The following is a 20,106-nucleotide window of genomic DNA, read 5'->3' on the forward strand; positions in this document are numbered from 1 at the left end:
GGCTTCTGCGGCGGCGGACGATCAGCCATGGCGACCTGACGAGCAAAGTTGCGTGTATCCTTCCCGTCATTGCCGAGACCAAGAAAACCCCGCTGGAAGCGCTTGTGACACTTCGAGGCCCAGTGCCCATCGCGACCACAAAGCTGGCACACACGTGGACCGCCAGCCCCTGGTAGCGTCGCAGTAGGAGGAGGGGCCGAGGCGGGTGGTGGTGACTGCCCCGAAGGAGCCCTGGATGAAGCAGAGGAGCGACCACCCTTGGTGGCGGCGTTTGCCGAGAGGGCGCCGTTGCCCCTGGATCGGCGCGTCTCGACTCGTTGCTCAGTAAGCAGGAGGCGTGAAAAGACCTCGTGTGCTGGCATGGGCGTGGAGTTGCCCCTCTCATTGATGATCTCGACTAGGGCGTCATACTCCTCATCAAGACCATTGACAATAAACGAGTTGAACTCGGAGTCGGTGAGGGGCTGTCCAATGGAGGCCAGCGTGTCGGCGAGACTCTTGACTTTGTTGTAGAACTCAGTGGCGGTGGAGTCAAGCTTCTGACACTCCCCAAGTTGGCGACGGAGCCCAGATACACGAGCCTGCGACTGTGCCGCAAACGAGCGCTCAAGAATAGTCCATGCCTCGTGGGACGTCTTGGCGAAGACAACAAGCCCAGCAACGGCCGGAGAGAGCGACCCCTGGATGGAGGAGAGGTTCGCCTGATCCTGCCCTGTCCAGACACGGTGAGCCGGATTATAGACCGGACCGTGCACGCTGTCAACCAGCGCAGGAGGGCAAGGGAGAGAGCCGTCGACATAGCCAAGCAGATAGTGACTCCCAAGAAGCGGAAGAACCTGCGCGCGCCAGAAGATGTAATTGTCCGACGACAACTTGATGGTGATGAGATGGCCGAAGTGAAACGGCGGCGGCGGCTGCGATCCCATCGAGGAGACTGGCTGAGGTGAGACCACCGTGGAGACAGTCAGAGGGGCAGCCGGCGCGGTGACAGAGGGCGCGATGGCCGCGGTTGACGCCGCGAAGCCTGCCAGCGCGACGTCCTCCGCCACCAGCGGCGCAGTGGCCGAGGGCGCGACAGCCGCGGTTGACGGGGCGGCGGCGGTGTGGGCCACAAGCGCCTGCCCGGGCGAAGTAGCAGCCGGCGGGAGCGCGAAGAGGGAGCCGACGCTCCGTGTCCCGATCGGCGCCTGAAGGGAGGCGGCATCCAGCGGCCTCGAGAGAAGTGCCGCGAGGGAGGCCGGCAGAAAACCGGTGGCGGTGGAGCCGGACGCAGCGGCGGACGTCATAGCAGTCGGGCGACGGCGACGGCGGGCGCGGCGGCGGCGGCAGTGGCGGCGGCGGCGGTTTAGGGTTTTTAGGCGGAAGCGGATGTAACCTAGCGTGATACCATGTAAGACAATAGGCTTTGGGGGGAACCGACACAACCCTCTAGAGATGGCCTATCACATATATATATAATAAGGTGGTATACAACGTTACAATATACACATGTAAATACAGTCTAACACTCTGCTACTGCACACCGGGTCATCGGAAAGGCATGCGTCCGTCCGGCGCGTGCATGCCACGGCAATGCAGAGCAGGTGATGCATCCGTGCGTCTGGCCATGCATGCACACACGCGCGCAGCGATCAGTCAGTCTGTCTGCCTGTCGTGTCATGGATTAAGTGTGTGTGTGTGTGTGTGTGTGTGCGCTGCACCTGCTGCATGCGCATGCAGCGCCAGGCGTCGGCGCGCGTGCAGCGTGTCGATCGTGGGTTCGTTGGGTGCAGGTGGGTCAGTATAGCAGAACCTTCCGCTTGTTCATTTGTCTCGAGCAGTACGTGTGGGTGTGGCCGACGTGGGCTTTTCTTCTCTTTCTGCCTTCGTTTCGAGAGGAAGAACACGCAAACAGGGTACACAAGAGAAGAGGCCTCCAGGGGCAGGCGGATCGGATCGTTTGTGTTCATCCGGGTACTGGAGGCCCATCTCCTTTAGTATCTAATCGGCCTCGCAATTGATCCAAAACCGGCCCTGTTGTTTGTTTCTTTTTGGCATGGCCGAGACGAAGAGAACCAGGAAGAAACCAAGGAAGAAATGCAGTGCAGGCAGCATGGCGACGACCACAGCCTGCACATATATCGAGACGGCCCTTCCCTGCAGCTGCAGGTGGCCTTGTTGATGGAGAAGGGCCTCCTCTCGGTCGGCCGGCCGGAATTGAAAACAAAATGAAAAGGTGGTGGTCAGACGCAGATTGATGGATGGATGAACGTTCGGTGCAGCGGTGCAGGTCAGCCCTTTTGCATTAACACGTCGGGTACATGCCATGCCGCGATCGTTTCCGGAGGTCGAGTTCACCGTGCAGTGCGTGCACCGGCGCACTGCCGGTGCACGCATGGCTTCGAACCCTCCTAGCTAGTAGTAACTGCGTCTACTCCAGTGCACCTGCACTGCATTCACGTATCTCAGCCACGCCACGTCCCATGTCAGCTGGCCTCTGCATGCACGGGTTGCGAGGACGTGTGTGTGAGCTAGCTGAGCGGAGCTGGGCTGACGTACGTCATGTGGCGCGCGGCAGGCCGGGCAGAGGCGGAGATCGAGGCCGGTGGTGCTCGTCGTCTGTGTCTTTTCTCCAGCGAGTCGGGCGTGCGCGCCCGGGCTCTCGCAAGCTCAAGCTCGGTACGTACTACGTTGGAGTGCGGGGAGTGTGCCATGCCCATGCGCGTACTAGTAAGCTGCTGCTGTAGCAGCAATGGCTCGTCTTTACACCACTGGCCGTTGCTTGCTGCTCCTACTGCACACCGCGTTGCGCCCTGCGCGCGTGCGCTGCAGTCGACGCCCGGCATGCAGACAGAGCGGGGCAGATCGATGCACGTACGTGCCCGTCCGGCCATGCACGCACGCGGGCGCGCGGCTCATAATAACTGGCCAAACCAGGCAGTCGCGAGTTATGCGTGCACGTACGTACGTACGTGCGGGCAGCGCGTGCATGCAGCGTGTCGTCGTGTACAGTGGCAGGAACTTCACCTCCTTTTTCCTCTTCGTGGTAGGAGAACCATCGAATGCCATTTTTTTGTACGGTGACCATGGAATCGAATCGAATGACTTGGTTTTTATTTAATGACTTGGTGTGTGCTAGACAGTCTCGCGCCTAACTCTGTTTTTTAGACAATTTCACAAAGCTTTATTAATTTGTCACAATGTTTGCGCGTAACTCTGTTGCACTTGGAGAAAACCAAGGGACACTTGGAGAAAACTTTGATGTAGCCGTATGCATCGTTCTGACGCAGAGGCCGAGAAGTCCCCCCTTTTCAAAAAAAAAAAAAACTTGGAGAAAATAGAAATGGCCTCGCATCAGTTGGAAAGGCCCAAACTCTGATACTGGACTCATGCAGGCCCAACAGGAACCCTTTCTGGGCGTGAGTCCCCGGAGCTCCTATCTGCCTGAAATCACTAATTTATGGGGTACCTCTTGTGAAGGTCATTCTCATCTTCTCAGATTGCGACAAATGACGCACTGCATGTACGCAATATTTCCTCACACCTTCTCGCGGAAGCAAATATGTGACTCGCGATTTTTTTCGAGAGGCACAGCTCGCGGAAGCAAAACCGTGCCTTTTTTTTTGAAAATCCTGAAAAATATTAATTTTGATTTTCTAAAAACTTTTTTGTGAAATTTTGACATATTTTGTAGGAACGAATATTTTTCGAAATTATGGAACATTTTTCGAAAACATGAAATTAAAAATTAAATGAAAATAAACTTGAAAAGAAAAGGACAAGAAAAATAGAAACAAAAAACGAGAAAAAGAAAAGAAAAAATTGCTCAAACGGACCGGTCCATCGTGTCGCTTGGTTGCTCGCGTGTGCGAAGCGCCTACAGTTCGACGCAACACGTGTCTGATAGGTTTTTCCGTGAGTCTTATTCCCCACGTGGTGAAAAATATATCGAAATTACTTATCAAGGGATACCCCTTACAAAGTTCACTCCCATCTTCTCTGGTGCTAACAAGTGATGCACTGCATATGTGTCACTTGTTGTAACCAATGAGGTTTTCCTTCTTTTTTTGTATATTTTTCGAAACATTTTATCTTTTTAACTGTATGACCAAATCACGAACTATTTTAATCTATGGATTTCTCATGTTGAGATCTGCAAAAACAATACCAAGATGAAAAATTTTGACCAACTTTTTTTTTCATAAAAAAGGGAAATGAGAAACAAAAACCGAAAAACCATGAAAAATATAGGAAGCCGAAAACACAGTTGTACTTTTTCACCTATTTAGAAGCGCAACTGTGCTTTCCCCTTTTTCCGAAAGCACGGATTGTGCTTCTCCCATTTTAGGGAAGCACAACCGTGTTTCTCAAGAAGCACATATCGTGATTCCATGGAAAAGCAATGCTTAAAAAAATCCGCAAAAACCCAGGAAAAATAAGGGTTAAAAACCAAAAACCAAAAAAAAACTAAAAAAACCCAAATAAATACCCCATAATTAATTTCTCCCGAAATCTAGTTGACTCTGAAAACTAGGCAAGGCACGATGCTAGCATCTGAGTCGTGTTGGGCTGGCCCAGTGGGGGAGTTTATGCGCAGTTCTAATTCAATGGTTGCTCCCGTAGTTTTACCTTTTTTATTCTCTTGTGCTGTCTGTTGTTTCAATTTTCTATCAAGTTTCTTATTCCATTTTTTCTATGGGATGTTTTCTTCCGTTTTACAGTTTTCATACCATAATGTTTTTAAGATATGGTGATAATTTAGAAATACATCCTAAGTATTATTTAATTATACGTGAACATTTTTCTTAATAAACAATCAGTATTTTAAGCGAACATTTTAATGTAGGGCAAATATTTTTTTAATATATGGTGATATAATAAGGTAGATATGTCTTTTGGTTTACAAAGAACTTTTCTAAACATGCGGTACATATTATTATAAAATTATTATTTTTATTTTAATATATTTTAGCTTCATAAATGATTTAAATCAAATAAAAAAATAAAAAAAAGGAAAACCGAAGGAATAAAAAAACCTAGTTCAAGAGAGCTTGCCAGACTGGGCCAGCCCAAGTTCCTTGAGGTTACTCCCTATGTATGTGGGCCCATCAATTTCCTATTATATCCCCACTAGTCTTATTTTGGTTTTTCTTTTTCTCATAAATTATCAGTTTTTCCAATTATAAATTTGTGATTATTTTTTAAATTCCTAAATACTTTTATTTTTTCTTTATTCGAGAACATATTTCATTTTCTTTAAATTAGGGAACATTCCTCAATCTTGTGATTATTTTGTAGAATTTAGGAATACTTTTTGAAATCCAGGAACATTGTTCAAATTATTGAAATTTTTTATATTTAGAACTTTATTTTTAATTGTGATATATTTTTCAAATTCTTATTTTTTGAAATTTATCACATTTTAAAATACGTGAATCGTTTTAAATTCAAAATTTTGAAATAAAAATAAGATTTAAGAAATTTAAACTTTTTCAAAATTGGTAAATATTTGCAAATTGAATGATATTTTTTGAAAGTCGTATTAGTGTAAATTAATTTTTTTGAAGTCTGGAACAATTTTCTAACCGATGGAGGAAAGTAAAAATACCATTAGAAATTTGAAGATTTGATAAGGGAAAAAAGAAGGGATAATTGTTTCTATGCCCTTAGTTGGGTCACCCTCAACTGATTTGCCCCTAATTTTGGAAAACACGCGGTCTTGCCCAGCTTTGACCGCTCCCCTTGCGTTTTTGCCCTTTCGGCACGTCTCCGTCCAGTGAGCGCCGTTTGACCGCAAACGACACGTTACTTTGGACACCGCTTGCCCCCGTGCTCACTCACACTCTCTCATTCCCCACTCTTGCTCCCTCTTTTCCCCTCTGACGAACCCTAAATTGCGGCGACGAGCGGCGGACGGCCAGATCCATTGCAAGGTGATGGGGGAGAGTGGAGAAAGCGTCGTCGGTGGCCGCTGTGGTGGTAGGAACAACACACCTCCATTGCAGCGCGGAGAAGGCGGCGGAGGCACCAACGGCGACAAGGGAAGCTCCTGTGGCGGATCTGCACCAACGGCGAGAAGCGATGGCGGATCTGCACCAATGGCGACAAGCAGGGGCGGATCTGCACGGCAAATTCCCCCAGGGTTAGTATTGGACCTGATTTGCTCGGTTTTTTCATAGGAGATTTACTTGGATTTAGGGTTTAGTCTAAAGTTTGTGCGTTTTATCACTGGATATTGTTCCCCCATAGGATGGATCCAGCTACAGCGTTCTTTCTTTCAGTTCGAATGGAGACCACTGTTCTAGTTTCTGCTGGTACAAAAGGAAAAGATTATGGATTCACATTTCCTTTAGTTGTGGACAACACTAGTTCATATACTAATTTTAGGGCTGCCATTTGTGCCAAGTATCCATGGGGATTGTTTGATGCTGTGGAGATCAGATATTGGGATAGTTCCAAACTTTGTTGGGTCCCTGTGCAGTGTGATGCAGAGTTAGGTCTGATGTTTGCAAGTAATGCAACAACTATGTCATGCAATTTGGAAATCACAGTTATACAAAGAACTAGAGGTCAGAGATGTGTGAACACATCTAGTTCCAGGCCATCTGCATCCAGAACTAGGGCTAGCAGTAGAACACCAAGTGCTCCTAGAACACCAAGTGCTTATGCAACTGCAAGTGTCAATGAAAGCCAAGAAAACCAAAAGAAGCCACTTGATCCTGTTGTGGAGGAGGCATTGCCTGATGCACCTGGTGTGGAGGATGAGGTTCTATATCCTGGATATGTCCAGCACAATAATGATGAAGGAGATGCAGCAGATAAAGAGTACATTCCTGCAGAATTTTCAGATGCAGATGATGATGAGAAGCAAGAGGATGTTGAGATGGGAGTTTTTGAAGATGCAGAAGAGGACAGACCTGTAAAGATGTATGACAGGGAAAATCCATGTATTGATGAAGGTGTGGTTTTCCCTAGTGCAGTTGACTGTAGAAATGCAGTTTCAAGCTTCTCAATCAAGTCTGAAACTGAGTTCCTTACTCTGAAAAGTGATCCAACAAGGTTTACTGTCAAATGTGCTTATGAGAGATGCAAGTGGAGACTGCATGCCTCTTTAATGAGGAAGAGCACACTGTTTCAGGTATTGTATTTTTGTTTTAGTTTATTTCCAGGTATTGCATTTTCTGTACTAATCTCATTGTTTTTTTTGGTTTGTTTCAGATTAAAGTCAACCCATATCAGCATACATGTCCTAGTGTGAATAGATCTCAGAGATTGAGAGCTGCAAAAAGAAGATGGATAGCAGATGCTTCTATGGCATGGATCAGAGCAAATCCAGGAATTGGTCCTAAAGGAAATTCAGAGCAAGTTGTTAGAGAAATATGGTGTGGAGGTGCCATATGACAGATGCTAACATGGCAAAGAGATTGCACTTGACAAACTGTATGGAAAGTATAGTGATAGCTTTCAGCTATTATATACTTTCAAAGCTGAAGTAGAGAGGGCATCACCAGGCAATATTGTGGAAATTGAGAAGCACACCGTTGAGTACAAGCTTAATAACAAGAAGTTCTACAAGGAGTGCTTTAGAAGGGTGTTTGTGTGCTTCAAAGCATGTCAAAAAGGTTTTCTGGAGGGGTGTAGGCCATACCTAGCTGTAGATGCTACTGCACTGACTGGTAGGTTCAAAGGGCAACTTGTGGCAGCATGTGCCCTAGATGGACACAACTGGTTGTTTCCTGTTGCATATGGTGTTTTGGAAGGGGAGTCAATTGAGAGTTGGACTTGGTTTTTTAGCAACCTAAAGAAAGTAATAGGTCATCCAGAAGGTTTAGTGATACATACTGATGCTTGCAAGGGATTGGAAACTGCTGTTGAGGATGTTTACCCTGGAGTGGAGCACAGAGAGTGCATGAGGCACTTGGCCCAAAATTTCAGCAAGAAATTCAAGGGGAAGTTTTATGATGATAATTTGTGGCCATGCTCACTAACTTGTAGCATCAAGAAACACAACTATCACTTGAACCAGTTGAAAAGCAAGCCCAAAGTAAAGGAATATCTAGAGGAACACCACACAAAATATGGGCAAGAGCTGATTTCAATGAGATGAGCAAAGTTGACTATGTCAATAACAACCTAGCTGAGTCATTCAACTCCAGAATCAAAAAATACAAGAGCCTGCACATAGTTGATCTGCTAGACAAGATAAGGCAGTATATCATGGAGAAATTTGACTTAAGAAACAGAATTGCCTCTGACCATTTCATTGGGCACTACATCATACCAGCAGTAATGAAGGTGTTAATGGAGAAAACAAAAGGTTTGCAAATGAGTATAGTGAGGAGAAGCCCAACAGAGGCAGAGGTGACTGCTACTGACAGTGAGAAGAGAGAATGGAGGTACCCTGTTGACTTAGAGCGTTGGTCTTGCAGTTGCAGACAATGGCAGATCACTGGTAAACCATGCATCCATGCACTTTTCTTTATCACTGCTCTAAGAGGTGAAGCAAGTGGAATAGATCAATATGTCCACAAACATTACTCAGTTGACATGTTCAGAGCTACTTATGCTGAGAACCTACCAGCTCTAGAAGGCAAGCAACAGTGGGACATTATAGATCCTGGATTCAAATTGTGTGCTCCTGTTCAACACAGAGCTTCAGGCAGACCAAGAAAGCAAAGGATTAGAAGTAGCACTGAAGGAAAAGGCCTTGGTCCTAGGAAGCACAAGTGCAAAAGGTGTGGGAGATGTGGACACAAAGCCAAGGGATGCAAACAATCTGTTGATCCAGTCTTTGGGGAAGATGAACATCGGGGAGCAGACAATGCAGATGATCATCCTACAGCCAATGAACCAGCAAAAGCAGAAATACAAGAGGAGGAGGAGGAGGAGGAGGAGGAGGAGGAGGATGAGACAGCACCTGATGTTCTGCAGCAGCAGATGCCACCACCAAAGGAGCCCTGACATGATGCATCTATAGGAGCTAGTTGTGCAGTCAGGTATAAGATCTTGGCTTACAAATTCTTACATGTTTTGATCTTACTGCTTTCTTTATAAAATCTTTCAAATTGTGATATGCTTCCACTTGTTTTAGCCCTAGGAAAAATTATAAAAGGGCAGCAGCAAGAGGAGCTTCTCCCAGGTGTGTCAAGTAGAAAACAGTTGTGGAGCAGGAGCAAGAAAGCAGTGTTCAAAGCAAAGGTTTCTCTCTAAAAAGAGCAGCAACAATTGAAGCTCCAAACCCATCAAAGAACACTAGAAGCAAGGCAATGCTAGCTCCAAACCCAGCCAAGAACACCAGGAGCAAGAAACTTAAGTTCTAGTGCTATGTTATATTTGCCAGTGATGTTATCTTGTTGTTATGCACTTAAGTTCTAGTACTAAGTGTGCTTAAATGCACTATGAAGTTGCTATATTTGGTACAATGCCAGTTTGTTGAATTTGGTACAATGTCAGTTTGTTAAATATGTGCTCTATTTGGTACAATTGGCACCTGATTGAATATGTGCTCTATGTGCTCTATTTGGTAAAATATGTGCTCTATTTGGTACAATTGGCACTACATATGGAATAAATATGTATTTGGTACAGTGTCACAAGCATTAGTAGTTCATAATGATCTTCAAATTTAGCATATAATAGTGCATCATAAACAACATTCAACACATCTCTCTCACACACACTTGCAACAACTACTAGAAACTAGAACACAAAAAACACAGCAACACACATTCCTACAAACAACAATGCCAAAACTAGCAGCATCTCATCTCTCTCTCTCTCTCACTGTCTTCTTCAAAGCAAGATTTTTCTTTGACAGCTCCATGTTTTGCTTCTGCATTTTGTGGCTTCTGATCCAACTTTGTTCTAGCTCTGCGTGCAGGTCTTCAAAAGTAAGGACAACACACAATGGAGGAGGAGGATCAACCCAAACGACCCAGTGACACTCATGTGGTAGCTGCTTGAACATCAAATTAACAAAACATTAGAGATTGCATAAACACCATCTTAAACATGGTATAATTCACAAGATCTTACATCTAGAGGACACCCTAAAAAACAGCGGCCAGTGTTAGCTCCTCCCCACGCAACACGCCGGGCAGGAACAAGGCCATGACCAGGGCAACGATGCTTTGATAAAAGCTCCAATCCGCAATAACTTTCATCTGGAAGATAGAACTCGGAGACATGCTCCACAATCCCGACCCCATCAACCTAAATCAGAAATTTCCCCAATTAGCACAAACCCTAGAACGCATTGGGGGGGAGGAAGAAGCGTTGCCGGAGTTTTACTTACCTCTCCGAGCACCGACGAGAAGATGGAAGAGCCCGAGCTCGCCATGCGTCGCCGCTCCTTGCTCTACCGTGCCATACCTTGCCTCCCACTCCTTTTTCCTTGCCGGCGTTCTCGCTCTCCTCTGTTTGCTTGCGCTAGCACATTTAGGATGAAGGGGTATCAGGTATAGCACCGACAGGGGAAAAAATGTCCAAAGTAACGCGTCGTTTGCGGTCAAACGGCGCTGACTGGACGGAGACGTGCCGGAAGGGCAAAAACGCAAGGGGAGCAGTCAAAGCTGGGCAAGCCCGCGTGTTTTCCAAAATTAGGGGCAAATCAGTCGAGGGTGACCCAACTAAGGGTATAAATTCAATTTTCCCAAAAAAGAAACAGGGGATGCCCCGCCTGGCATATGGGTTCCCCCAATAGCACATAGGTGCAACATGTAGGAGTCCTCAAAATCATTAATTGAGGAGTACTCTTTGCAAAGATCACTCCCACCTTATCAGGTTGTGACAAGTGACATGCTGCATGTGCGCCACTTGTCGCAACCTGCGAGTTTCTGTTTTTTCGTACTCTTTTGTTCGAAATGTTTTATCTTAAACCATGCGTCCAAATCTCAAACCATTTTTACCATTGGATTTCTCGCATGGAGAACTTCAAAACTAGATCCCATATTGATAGGTTTTGACGAACTTTTTTTCACGAAAAAACCCGACCAAAAAACCAAACCCGGAGCACGGTTTTTTTTTCTTTCCGAAAGAGGCACGGCCGTGCCTCCCGCGAAAGCACAACAGTGCTTCTCGCGGAAGCAAAACCGTGCCTTTTGCGGAAGAAGAAAAAAGGAAACGTATTTTTTTTCTGTTTTCGAGAGGCACGGCCGTGCCTCTCGCGAAAGCAAAACTGTGCCTCTCGCGTAAGAAAAGAAACCAGAAAAATATGTTTTTTTCGTTTCCGAGAGGCACGGCCGTGCCTCTCGCGGAAACAAAACCGTGGCTCTCATGGAAGAAAGAAAAAAAACATGTTTTTTCCGTTTCTGAGAAGCACGGTCGTGCCTCTCGTGGAAGCAAAACCGTGCCTTTCGTGGAAGAAAAAAAACATATTTTTTCACGCAAAAATGTTTTTTTATATTTTTTGTCCAAAAGTTAAGGAAGACCGATGAAAACCGAAAAAGTCAAAAAAACCAGGAACAAACCATTTTAAAAGCCAAAAACGCGTGTGCAAAAATAAAAGAAAACAAAATCCGTAGGAAGGCCCAGAACGCGACATGTGGCGATGATCGTTGTGAGGCTCCCGAAGGAGCACTCGTTAATTAGTTGCTCCCAGGAGTCCTTTATGCGCGGGACCTACCTCTTCTGCTAGGTTAGTGGGCCGGTATAGTAGTGTAGCTGCATCTGCGTGAGTATTTATATTTTTTCCTCTTGTTTTTTTGGCTTTCACTATTTGCATTGGGTTTCCTGATTTTTTTCTGGTTTTCTAGGTTTTTGTTGTTTCTTTATTTGCTTTTCATCGGCTTCTTATTTTTCTATTTTATATTTTTTGCATACATCTAAATAATTTTTATACACGTTTAACACTTTCAAATGTTGATTAACATTGTAAAAACAAAATATATGCTAAAAAATTCTAATACATGTTCAAACAGTTTTTAAACTATGCGGACATCTTTTACATAGTATAAATATTGTTACAAAAATGCACAACGTATCTTTGAAACAATCTTACTAATGGTATGCCACCGGTCGTCTGCCACATTTTGTTACATCCTAGCGACGGGGGTGGTGGCATGCAGGAGTACCTATTCTAATACATGTTCAAACATTCTTACTAATGGTATGCCACATTTTCTTTCGAATTACGCAAACATTTTCTTACATTGCAACACTTTTTAGTTAATGTCACGTACATTTGTTTGAAACATGCAAACATTTTTGAATGCTATTAACATTTTCTTGAATTATACTAACAGAATTTACACCACATTAACATTTTTGGGAACGGGGGTTGAGGATCAGCCGTATGGTTGGGGTCATAATAGAATATCAAACACTTATCATTAGAGAAATCTCGAACAAGCTTTCATGAATATCAAAGACATATCATTAGATAAATCTTGAAACAAACTTTCACCTCATTTTATATTAATAAAGCCACATGACCAAACAATAGATAATAGGAAATACTCATAAGGTGATCAAACTAGCCAAAATCGCTAAAAAAATATATACAAGCGTGCACAACTAAATGTCTCACGCAATTCGTCGAGAAGAACCACAAGACCATGCCGTCACGCGCGAGCGGCCTTGACACTCATCGTCGACGCCTACAAGAGGGACAAGACGTGAAACGCGCCAGCTGAAGCGGAGAAAGGTTTTCGCCCTGAGTGCCATAGTTTAGGGAGAAAGTTAAGGCGGTGACCTGAGAGAAGAGCGATACCCACATGCATCGCTGCCACCGGCGTCGAGATGATGCGGAGATTTTGCTCGACCTTCCCTACTCATATATCTTGGGATCATGCCAGAAACCTACCATGAAGGGGCCCTACCCTAGTGGAACAGGGACTGGTAATCCGATTCAGGGCTTGGCCGCCGCCATTGGCGACAGCTTCACTAGGACCACCCGCCAAAGTACGCCTCACCACCCACTTGACCAAAGCGCAATGCCAACACATGCTGCAACGCCACTCACCGGAGAGCCAATATGTGCAACTTCACCATCTAGGGCCACCGCCCTCACTTCCAAGACCCAGCCACAACCACCGCCAGGACAACAGGCCGCTGAACCGCACGGATTGTTATGAACAACGAATGGGCAGAACCGCCATGCCAGAGCACAACAATGACCATGAATAGCCAAGGCCGATGTTAATCCACGTGTGAGTGACCCAGACATGGGAACCAGATCCTAGCTGGATCCAACCCCCACTTCGTCTAAGGGTGTGTATCATTGAGGTCAGCAGACATCGTTGCCGGGGCAGCCTTGCATGGGCCATCAGAGCAGCATGCCTCCATGGGCCAGGTCCAGTCCAACCCTCGAAGCCTGCCATTCCCTAACCCTAGATGTTTCCCATCGGTCGTCGGTCACCTGCATGCCACCACCCCAGTCGCTAGGATCGACCTGGCCCAAGTGCACTCCCATCCTACATTGGCGGGGAAGCCGCCTCACGCCGTCCGAAGAAGCAGCCCCACCGGAATCACCAGATCGCCGCTGCCTCGCACACACCACCTAGCAGCCACCATGCCACATGCCTAGGCCTCCCCGACATCGCTGACCCATGCCAGCCACCCGTTAGGGAGTTCCGACTTGTCATCGGCACGCCCGTAAATTCGGGGGAGGTGCCCCGCAGCCGTCAGAATCTTGGCTGGGAGAGAGAGGTCCACCCAGGGGCCACCCCCGGCCGCCTTCACTGGGCCTGCCTGTCCTCACCGACAGGATCTCAGGCGGCGACATGATCGAGCGAGGAGGGGGTGAGCACGGTGGTGGTACGATGAGTCACCCCCGTGTAGAGAGGAAGGCGACGCATGTGTGTGTTTTCGTCTCCCCCCTTACTTTTCTGCGTCGACCGTACCATTAGATAACTCATGAAATAAAAAAGTATATGGTATATATTATATTGTAGATATAATAGTTTTCTCTATAAACTTGGCACATTAGATTTATCCAAGTTCCACAATATATTAAAAGTTGAAACAAACATTCGAGTTCCATTTGGGTACCTCCTCTAACTTACCCACTCAGGTTTCAAACTTTTCTAATCTCTCTTCACATAGGCTAAACACCATTCATGCATGTTTTTTAAGCATTGACAGTAGAACAATCATTACAATTTTCACATTAAATAAATGGTTTTGGTAAAGCACATTTAGATGTGTTGTAGATATTATATATTTAAATTCTCTGTCATTGATTTTACATGAAGATTCATGTGTTTTTTCTTTTTTATTATGCATTTTCCTTTTTTATTATATTTGGCTGAGGCTGTGACTATGAACAACATACACTTATATAAAGGGACCGTCTATTTAACAGGTGCATGAAAAAAGCCATTCCATCAGTTACTTTACTTCCTGACCATCGGATCTAGATCCAACGGCCTCTATCATGCCACGAACCATTCATATTCTTCCCCCCTTCTTCCTCCTCCCTTGCAGCCTACCCCGCCCCATCCGCCTGCCTCTGCCCCCCGTGGCTGACGGGCGCTACCGTGCGCTTGCCTCGTCGCCCCGCCCTTCCCGACCACCCCGGCCATCCCTCTAAGCTCCACCCCAACCGGAGAAAATGTCCGGCGATCCCCTACATCCACCCACCATTAAGATAGATAATGGGGTCGTGACTCCCCCTAGTGAGGCCATGACTTCCCCCTGAGATTAGATGGTGGGGGTATGACTTTTTCTGGTGAGGTCCATCTTCTTCAACGAGCTCGGATGAACTAGAATGGGTGACTACACGAATAAAATTTTCAGGCACATGAGATATAGCAAAACCGTTAAGTAAAACAAGTTACAATAAACCCATGCATGCGGGTTGATCGCGGATTAAACCCCAAGCATAGTGACAAGATAGATAAATGCATCAGATGGATAAGACTCTTGCAGGCGTGTAGTAGCTTCACCTTGGAGCATAGCTCCCAGCAAAAGAAAAATTCATTCCGCCGATGCAAAAGATCGTCGCCGAGCTATCCCATCCCAGCTCGGCTTGTTCCTATCTCAATCAACGTTGTCCGTTCTCTGCAGATGGAGGCCAGCTATCTCGCATTGCATGCATGGCGCCGTGCATGCGGCGCTTCTTCACCACGTACGCACCCCGGCCTACACCTGGCCGCGCGCATGGCCTCCTCGCCGCATCGCCGCCCCCTATATATACCATCACTCCCCCTGAGCTACGATCATCAACTCATCCAGTCAGTTAGCTCGTCACGAACAACGATCACGATGAAGTCCGCAGTAAGATCACCATGGCTAGTGCTAGCCATCGTCCTCTCCCTCTGCCTCTCCCTCTCGTTCGCGTCGTGGGATGCCGAGGACGTAGGCAGGGGTAGTAGGAGGTGGCAAGAAGGGGGCGACGAAGGGCGGTCCGGCGGAAGTGGCCGGCCGTACCACTTCGGCCAGGAGAGCTACCGGGAGTGGGCCAAGTCGCGGCACGGCCACTTTAAGGTGCTGGAGCGGTTCGACCACGAGCTGCTCCGGGGTTCCATCGGCGACTACCGCGTCGCGTACCTGGACGCGGCGCCGCGCGCGTTCCTGCAGCCCAGTCACCACGACGCAGACGAGATCGCCTTCGTCAGGGAAGGCGAGGGCGTGCTCGTGTTGCTGAGGAACGGGAAGCGGGAGTCGTTCTGCATCAGGGAGGGCGACGTCATCGTGATCCCGGCCGGATCCATCGTGTACTCCGCCAACACGCACCGGTCCAAATGGCTCCGCGTCGTCATGTTCATCAACCCCGTCTCCACGCCGGGCCGCTTCCAGGTGAGCGTGAGCCATGGCCGCGGCTTGCAGACTTCTCTGCCATCTCCGTTTGCATGCAATTGCAACCTTACTTTTGGTGTTCTTGATCTGTTGGTAGGAGTTCTTCCTTATTGGATCTGGAGACGAGCGCCCGCAGTCCTTCTTGAGCGTCTTCAGCGACGAGGTTATCCAGGCCGCATTAAACGTGCGTACGCGCTGACCATCGGCACTGATTATTTGTTTGATCATCACTCAATTCAGCTCGATCAAGTTTTTGTGGGATTCTGCTTATTTTTGTAACAGACTCGGCGGGAGGATGTGGACAGAGTGTTTGAGAGCAAAAGCAAGGGTGAGGGTGAGATATATGAGGCGTCGGAGGAGCAGATACGGGAGCTGAGCAGGTCGTGCTCCAGGGGAGGACGCGGCGGCGGCGGCTCGGGTTCCGAGAAGGAGGACATCCAGCCGCGCAGCCTCACCGGCGAGAAGCCGCGCTACTCGAACAAGCACGGCAGGTTCCACCAGATCACCGGAGACCAGTGCCACCACCTCCGCAAGCTCGACATGGATGTGACCCTCGTCAACATCACCCGGGTAAAGCATCGGCGCCGCGCATACAGATAGTTCTGTAGCATCATGCAACGGATTTGTTCGCCTAAACCAATGTGTGTTTCGTTGTGCGTGCATGCATGCAGGGCTCGATGACGGCACTGAAGTACACCACCCGGTCGACCAGGATCTACGTCGTCGTGGAGGGGCGCGACGGCTACTTCGAGATGGCGTGCCCGCACATCTCCAGCTCCGGCCGTTCTGAACGCCGTGAGCACGAGCAAGAGCGCGAGCGCGAGCACGGGCAGGGCAGGAGGAGCGAGGAGCGCGAGCGTGAGCAGGGGCGGGGCAGGAGGAGCGAGGAGCGCGAGCAGGAGCAGGGAAGGCAGGAGGAGGAGCAGGGCCACGGCCGGGAGCAGGAGAAATCGAGGGGCTACAGGCAGGTGAGGGCCCAGATCAAGGTGGGGTCGGTGATCGTGCTCCCCGCGGGCCACCCGGCGACGTTCGTGGCCGGGAACGACGGGAACCTCGCCCTGCTGTCCTTCGGCGTGGGCGCCAACAACGACGAGGAGGTGTTCGTGACCGGCGGGAACAGCGTCCTGAAGCAGCTGGACGAGGCGGCCAAGGCGCTGTCGTTCCCCCAGCAGGCGAGGGAGCTGGCGGACAGGGTCATCCGCGCGCAGCCGGAGTCCGTGTTCGTCGCCGGCCCGCAGCAGCAGCGCCGCGTCGCCGACATGTGAGCGACGATCTCGAGCGTGCCGTGTGCAGTTCGTGGAGCTGCATGCATGAGTGTACATGTGACGGGAATAAATAGCTAGCACGTACGGCACTGCCTACTACAGTACTACGTGCGTGTAGCAGAGGAGAGGAGAGACGATGCTCTGTGTACGGGATGTGCATGCTTGTGTTCGTGTGCGTTTATGCATGCATGCACGTGAGTTTTCTATGTATGTATAGTACGTGAGTTTTCCGGTAATAAAAGACGTGACCTTGCCCGTCTGCTCGTTGGAACATGTCGGTGAAAATTGCACTTTTACTCCTACAGTGACGTGCACATATATCGATCGAGTGAGTGAAGTCTATTTTAAACCCTGAAGTTGTAGAGCATGTCATGAATGAACCTTCACGTCTAAATCCCTGAAATTGATACCTGACTTCTTCAATCCCGGTCATTTTTGACCTTTAGGCCGTATCCAAACAGAAAAGGCCGGGATGAGTGAATTGTGCAACACATGTTTTGGGGGCCCACCTAGAGAAAGAAATAAAGAAATATTAAATATTTAAATTCCCTGAAATTGATACCCTGACTTCTTCAATCCCGGTCATTTTTGACCTTTAGGCCGTATCCAAACAGAAAAGGCCAGGATGAGTGAATTGTGCAACACATGTTTTGGGGGCCCACCTATCAGCATGAGAAAGAAATAAAGAAATATTAAATATTTAAATTTTAAACCAGAGAACTCTGGGTTCAAGTTGTGCACGTCCTAAGCCTGCGCTGGTGCATGCGCACGCTGTTGCGTCGCCGAACCTGGCTGTGGCACTGCGAATGGAGCAGGCCGCGACAGGGATAATGGAGACGTGCCTGAGCGCGGCTACCCGTGCGTGGCCTAATGTCGTTGTTGACTAGGCCCTGATCACTCCACGGCGACTACTTTCCGGCGGTCGAACGCGTACATACACTGGCGAAGTAGTATGACATGTAGATTGCTTTCCGGCGAGACGTGCAAATACACAAGCCACACTTGATCGATTCTTTCAGGAGAAAACACTAACGTACGTAGCAAGCTGGCTACCAAAGCCTTCTGTATTGATCCTGAGGCTAGCTAGTTGATTAATGGCGCAATATTTTCGTTTTGCCAGGTAGCTAGTGTTAACAATAATACTTTAGAGTTAAGATAACTAGGATCTGGATCTCTTGATTAGAACACCCATCAAGCAGAATAGTGGTTACTAACCGTGATTATCTTGATCCATTAACAGGATAGCCCCTGGCTCCACCTTAGCATCTCCAGCAGTGAGAAGATCGTCGGGAGGAAGGGCATCAGCAGGCGATGTAGCAGACACGAAGGATGCCGCCGGCACGGACCTGGAGGTGGCCGGCGGTGGAGGTGGTCTTCTGATCCCCTTAAGCACCCTTTCAGGATCGGCTGTTAGGAGTAACCGGGTGCTAACCCGTGCGTGTGTTACACCCCAAGGGGTACGACCTCCTCATTTTGTAAGTGGTGCGAAGGGGACAGGGACCAAAACCAAAAGTTGGGTCAATGCCCCCGATCAGGGCATGTACTGGGGATGCAAATCCTCCCCTTCTTTGTCTCAGTTTGTTATAACCGTAGATCAATTCCAACATTCTCCCCCTTGATCGTATGGTTAATAAACGTCATAAGCCCACACTCGATAGAAATAACACACCAAAATAAAGTGTTGCAATGACCAATGAGATGCCACTGAACCTCTTTACCTATAGTACATCACTCTATCTCGAAATGGAAAACATAATACCTTTTGGGAGTTGGTTTATAAGATGGTCCTAATTTCCAGGATCAAAAAGCTTTCCTAACCCATGCCGGCAACATAATCATGAGTATGGGTGGTGAGCCTCTTTGGTAAACGGATCCGTAATACATACAAATCATTTTTATATGCTTAACATCATTAGCTTGATCTTGGATTCTATCTTTCACAACATGATACATATTGTCAATGGTTTTGGCAACACCATTTGACTTGTTGTTACTCGCATAGAAAACTGCGTGTTCATAATGCAGTAGGTGGTTTTTATAAATGTTGTCTACCACCTTAATTTCGGGAATAGAACTTCTTTGACATACAACCCGCCCAATAGCCTCTTAACGTGCCACATCGTAAATTGCATTATTTCTAATGCCATCAATGTCATTATGGAGCTTTTCCACGATATAGCTCCATATGCGAGAGTGAGGATGTAACATAACGTGGAAACTTTAATATCCACACACCTCGCAGAAACAATGTCTGAATAACCAAGGATATTGAGGTTATCAGACTTGTTAGTAGTGAGCATGTAAACTTTTATTGCCTTGCATATCTACAAGACTTTTCACGGCTTCTCCGGTTGTCCATTTCTGGACTTGTATATTTGCCAATTATCCCGGTCATAAATAGGGCAAGTTGATATTTGAATACTTGCATTGCTTCTGACAACTGAAGCATAAGGAACTAACATTACCTGATCAGTTCATAATGGTTCCTTGGACACTAAACTGTCCACCTTTATTGCCCTTGAATTTAGTAGCAGGTGAGATAGAGTACGTACTACCATGTAATATTTTCTTCCGTACTCTATCAATGATGTCATCATAATAAAACTTATACTCCTTTTGAACCTATATCTTGGCGAAACTCAATAGAAGCAAAGTATGAGGCATCACCAAGATCCTTCATGTTACAAATAGAAGATAGAAATTACTTGGCTCGCCAAAATATTCTATCTCCACAAGGTAGTGACCTTACTCCCCCTCGTCTTATGGTATGAGTGTCCCAACACTTGTATTATCTCATAATTGTATTTCTTTAGATAACATGCCTTATGTCAACTTCACCCATGACAAAACCGTACAGTTGAGTCATACATACATTATCAACTAAGTCAACACAAGAGCATGTCATAGTAATAACACAAATGTCACAACAACTCACTGAGGAATTCTATGGAGTTCCATACATCATTAGGGCTCATAATCTTCATCCTATATGGCAACAAGCCACTAAGATGATCATTCACACACATTATCTATCGTCGGGAAATTGTTGAGTCTCAACAATAAGTATTGCATTAGAGAAAAATAAATTCCCCTCAATTTACCTGATGCATATGAACAAAGATCT

At 47.2% G+C, this 20,106-nt stretch overlaps 1 protein-coding gene across 1 annotated transcript; it reads left to right on the forward strand.

Annotated features, from left to right (window-relative positions):
* The first annotated feature begins 15,132 nt into the window (after window positions 1–15,132).
* On the forward strand, window positions 15,133–17,255 carry LOC123105370 (cupincin). Its single transcript, XM_044527429.1, has 4 exons — window positions 15,133–15,717; window positions 15,815–15,901; window positions 16,000–16,287; window positions 16,389–17,255. The coding sequence occupies exons 1-4, from the start codon at window positions 15,184–15,186 to the stop codon at window positions 16,980–16,982; spliced, it is 1,503 nt and encodes a 500-aa protein (XP_044383364.1). The 5' UTR covers window positions 15,133–15,183; the 3' UTR covers window positions 16,983–17,255.
* Window positions 17,256–20,106: the final 2,851 nt, after the last annotated feature.

The sequence above is a fragment of the Triticum aestivum genome, chromosome 5A (genome assembly GCF_018294505.1).
Source record: "Triticum aestivum cultivar Chinese Spring chromosome 5A, IWGSC CS RefSeq v2.1, whole genome shotgun sequence".
Lineage (NCBI taxonomy): Eukaryota > Viridiplantae > Streptophyta > Magnoliopsida > Poales > Poaceae > Triticum > Triticum aestivum.